The 5,088-nt window shown below is 29.4% G+C and overlaps 1 protein-coding gene and 1 long non-coding RNA gene across 3 annotated transcripts in view; one reads left to right on the plus strand and one right to left on the minus strand.

Annotated features, from left to right (window-relative positions):
- The window catches only part of LOC102677713, a 51,571-nt gene extending 48,116 nt beyond the window's left edge, over positions 1-3,455 (plus strand). Inside the window, exons 8-12 of one of the 2 annotated variants that reach the window (XM_006618520.2) lie at positions 191-896; positions 1,222-1,422; positions 2,184-2,318; positions 2,672-2,949; positions 3,025-3,455. In XM_006618520.2, the coding sequence (XP_006618583.1) occupies positions 191-896; positions 1,222-1,422; positions 2,184-2,318; positions 2,672-2,949; positions 3,025-3,242 (1,538 nt within the window). In that variant the 3' untranslated portion in view covers positions 3,243-3,455. The remainder of the gene's footprint in view (positions 1-190; positions 897-1,221; positions 1,423-2,183; positions 2,319-2,671; positions 2,950-3,024) is intronic. The other variant, XM_006618521.2, reaches the window with a different exon arrangement.
- LOC102677628 lies at positions 2,059-2,846 on the minus strand. Its single transcript, XR_422182.2, has 2 exons — positions 2,452-2,846; positions 2,059-2,235 (listed from the first exon to the last, which is right to left on the minus strand). It is a non-coding gene; the product is annotated as an uncharacterized LOC102677628 (long non-coding RNA).
- Positions 3,456-5,088: the final 1,633 nt, after the last annotated feature.

A 5,088-nucleotide genomic window follows, 5' to 3' on the forward strand; every position in this document is an offset into this window, starting at 1 on the left:
TTAAAAAAGAATGGCAGAATAAAAAACCTATATAAAAATTGGATTTTAATAAATTTAAAATGAATATACGTATGTAAAAAGAAATATTTCGATATCAATCATTTTAAATAAACGATGCGAAATTACGAATCGTTATTTCGAGGGCTTGTTAAAAATTTATATTCTCAATTTTAATTTGTTTAATCGTTAGATTGGTGCGAAGAGGGACAATTCGTTTGCGGCAACAGTCGAACCTGCATAAACCAAGACAAAGTTTGCAACGGTTATACAGACTGTCCAGGTGGGGAGGACGAGAAAAAATGCGCGGCGCTGATAGAAGATGATTCAACGTTAAATTACGAAGAAACGAGTATCTTTGTTAAGGACGATAATAATCCAGGGACCATCGTAACCAAAGATGAACATCCATCATCTCAAGGACACCTTTCAGAAATAGAATCCACCACTGACAAGGACATCCTCCTTTACGATCAAGAAGCGGTGGAATCCTCCATTTTAGAGTCAACCACTTTACACGCCTCGTTCCAAGATGATATTCGATTAGAAAAAATTATAAGCACCAAGGATGAATCGATGATGAAAGAGAAAACGTTTCTTAATAATCGTGAACGTGTTAACGGTAGTACGATCCTCGTCTCCGGAAGGGAAATATCGTCGAACGCGAAGAACATCTTGCCGCATGGAAACTCGATCCATTTGAACGCGAAAAACGCATCGATGATAAATTTGAAAAAGGAAATCAATAATTACAATGAAAAAGGTTACTTGAATATCAGGAAGAATGGGAAATGGGGGAAATTGTGTCTGAATGGAATGGACCATCTCTTACAAGAAAGACAAACTGCTTGGACTATCGAAGATCTCGGCAGAGCTGTTTGTAAAGCGATTACGTATCAGTAAGTATTCATAATAATTCTTATACATCTTGCCAAAGTATTCTTTTTTCGCTACGTTTGTAGCTAAAAAAAATTTTGTTCCATATAATATAAATAAATAATTATCATTCAACAATTGTAATTCTGATAATTTTTAGAATTCTAACATTCTATATCCTTTAAGACTATGTAAAAAAGAATCTATTTTTTTTTTTTTTTAGAATTTTATACCTTTTTGTTTTATTTAAATATCTATAATTGTATTTAAATAAAACAATTCTTCAAATTGATACATTAATAATGAAAAATGCAATAAATATATTATCGATATTTAAACATTTTTCAGAGATTACGAATCCGTGGAAAAAGTGTTGGACGAAAATCCAACACCTGGAAGATCGTATTATACACTCTCCTATAACGAGAAACCTGTCGATAAAAGGATCTTGACTTTCAAACCTTCGAAATGCCCGAGTGGCGAAGTCCTCAGGGTCAAGTGCAAGAACCTTGAATGCGGTATAAGAACGCAGGCGCCATCGCAAGCCAGGTACACATTCACTGAACCAGTTTCTCATAATTACACGTTGGCCGGATCACTTGCAAAACTATCTGTATACAAATGCAGCCGAGTATAATGACCCTTTGTACACCACCATGATAACAATATATCTATCGTAAAAAAATTTACGAATAATCTGCATAAAATTAAAATTATCCTGATCTTTATCGTTCGAAATAAATAACTATACCGTGATACAATCATAAATTTTTATCGGAACACGAGAAATATTACATTAAATCAAAACTTGGCAAACTTTTCTTTTCTTTTTCTGATGATATAATGACGAATCAAATTATCAATGATAGTTTAAAATCATTAAGCTAATGATTATTGTGAAAAAACCGGTTCGTGTATAATTGAAAATAATTGGACTTATCCTCCTTTTGTTTTCATAATTATAAACGAAATAGTAAATTCCGTTTTTTATTCAATTTAAATAAATGATTGAGGTATTCTTGAATTATGTATTATCTTTAGAAAATATTTTATTTAAGCTTGAGAATTAAACGCGTTGGTGGAAAACGCTTCTGAAATCTTGTGAATAAATAATATTCAAATTTAAACATTGAATATAATGGAAATCATTTGTATAAAATGAAATCTTAAATAAGTTAGGAATAATTGAGAAAAAATATATAAACGTGTTTTGTAGTTTTAAAACACAAATTGCAATAAAAGCTACTGAATGTCCATACTCGTTTAAGATGTATACATTGAAATAGGTCGAATGTTTCACGACGTTCCAGGATAGTTGGCGGTGGTAGCTCTTCAGCTGGAAGTTGGCCATGGCAAGTTGCTCTGTACAAAGAAGGTGATTATCAATGTGGAGGAGCTCTCATCAATGAAAAATGGATTTTATCCGCAGCACATTGTTTTTACCAGTGAGTAAATAAATAATAACAATGTATTACGAAAATAAAAAAAGATATAAATTAAATAATATAAAACTTAAATAAAATAAATATTATCTTTTTTATTATTCTTATTTATTATTAATATTATTATTATACTTACTCGAATATGTATCTTCTCGTACAACTTTTATTAGAGAATATCAATAGAGAAGAATCTTTCATTATCGTTCATCAGTATTAAAACTTTTCTCTCTTTAATCTGAAAATAAAATATTCATATATCATATTAGTTCCTAAAAGACTAGTGTCAGAAAAGAAGACAGAATTTAAAAATTGAAAAATAACAATCAAGTATCTAACTATTTCAACATCTGTCGTAGTGCTCAAGACGAATATTGGGTGGCGAGAATCGGAGCTACTCGCAGAGGAAGCTTTCCAAGTCCGTACGAGCAAGTATTACGTTTGGATCACATATCTCTGCATCCTGATTACATCGACAATGGATTTATAAACGATATAGCGATGTTGAGACTCGAAGAACCAGTAATCTTCAGCGACTACGTTCGACCTGTATGTCTTCCACAATCAGAGCCGAAAAGTGGTACTATGTGCACTGTGACGGGTTGGGGACAATTATTCGAAATAGGAAGAATATTCCGTAAATATAATTATTTGTTGGATATTTAGAATATTTATAAAAATATATGGATTAATAAAATATTCTTTTGAACAGCGGATACCCTGCAAGAAGTACAACTTCCTGTGATCTCGACGGAAGAGTGTCGAAGGAAAACATTATTCATTCCATTATACAGAATCACACCGGGAATGCTTTGTGCTGGATTGAAAGATGGCGGAAGAGATGCTTGTTTGGGAGACAGTGGTGGACCTTTGGTTTGTTCAGGATCAGACAACAAATACACTCTTCACGGTAAGGATTTTTATATCTAATATAAAGTCATTAATAATATATCAAATTATAAATTATCACGGTTAAATATTGATTTATCGTTTTAATGAGATTGTTAAAAAGTAAATCACTGTTTATTTCAAAAATTAAACGAAACAATTAAATCTACAAATATCAAATTCTACACTTCTACACGCAATATTCAGAATAGAATAGGTAATAGAATAGAATAGAAGAATAGAATAGAATAGGTAAATAGAGGATATTTATACTATCATAGAGGACATACAGGACAGAAATATGCACAATTACAATATTGGACTGCATGTTTTATAATTAAGCAATATTTTATAAAATTTAGAAAAATGAAAGAATGAATTTGACAACAAATTTTCGATAATATCGTTGATAAAATATTTAAAAATTCCTTCTAATTTCCTTCGAATTATACTTTCAATTGCCTAGAGATATATTTTAAAGTTGAAAATATAAGAACTATACTTACAATGAAAGATTAGGATTAAATTATATTGCAATTTTGTAAGAAAATTGATAAAAATATATATTTTAAATAATATCTCATACTTCGTGATGATCGAAAGCAAAAAAATACACAAAAACAACAAATAGTAGGAAACAGACAGACAAGTAAAAATTTCAAATTCAATACTATCTATAGTGTCATCTATACATGAAATTAACATAAACAAAATGAGATAATAATAGAAGAAAAATAGAAAAGTAACAATAGACATTATCGTCATATTTCCATCATCAAAACCATTTCTCTAAATACACAATAGATCAAGAATTAAGGATCAACGCCATTTTATGATTCTATAAATTTTATACAACAAAGTAAAAACAAGAAGAGCAACAAACAAAAAACAAAGATAAAAATAGGATACAAATTTGGAAATTAGCGCTAACATCACAGAGTTAGAAAAAAGTACAACGATATACAGACGAGATATATTAACGCAATATTTTATAGGACTATTTTCCATATGTTCTGAAAATCTAAAGAGATCAATGCTATGCTATCTAAGGTACCATATTTTAATTACGAAATTTAATTATGAAATTAATTACAAATATTATTACGAAATAAATTACTAATATTATTACGAAATTAATTACTAATATTATTACTTAAAGATACAAAGAAAAAAAAATCTTAAACTTCATAATATTCAAGAATGAAACGAGAATGTTATTCATTTTAAAAAATAAAAAACTCTATTTATGAAAAATATAATCGCGATCGCAGCCAATTAGCTCATATTATTTCCTATAAAATATATAATTGTATTGTCGACATTAGCTATACAATGACAATAATTATATATTGTATATCAAATAATATAATTTCCCAGGTCTCACCGCTTGGAGGTTGCTGCGAAATGGAGACCCACCCTAACCACGCCGTCCCATCCACCCTCCTTTTAAACGAAAACTAATTTATAAAACAAATAACAAATTCTCCTTTCGGTGTATATTTGCAAAACGTTCAAACTTTCGATCGTTATACAATAAGAGCAACAAAAGGAGTTAGAAAAAAAAAAACCGACACGGAAGACTAAGACTGAAAATAAAATTTAAATTAAGAGACTCTCTATCAATATTTTACACTTGCGTTGATAGGAAATTGAAAAATAATTGATAGAGAAAAGCGTAAAAAAAAAAAAAAAAAAAATAAGCCAAATAAGATTCCCAAAAAGCACAATATAATTTTACTACAAGCAAACTAGAACCCATCTACTTGTCTACTTAATATCTATTTTTTTATGATACATTACTTTATTTAACATCTTTGATTGTGCGTGCACTTAATTCTAAATACATTTTTTTTTAATCAATATCATACAATCAATCATACAATAAATC

Source organism: Apis dorsata, unplaced genomic scaffold (genome assembly GCF_000469605.1).
Source record: "Apis dorsata unplaced genomic scaffold, Apis dorsata 1.3 scaffold_359, whole genome shotgun sequence".
Classification (NCBI taxonomy): Eukaryota; Metazoa; Arthropoda; class Insecta; order Hymenoptera; family Apidae; genus Apis; species Apis dorsata.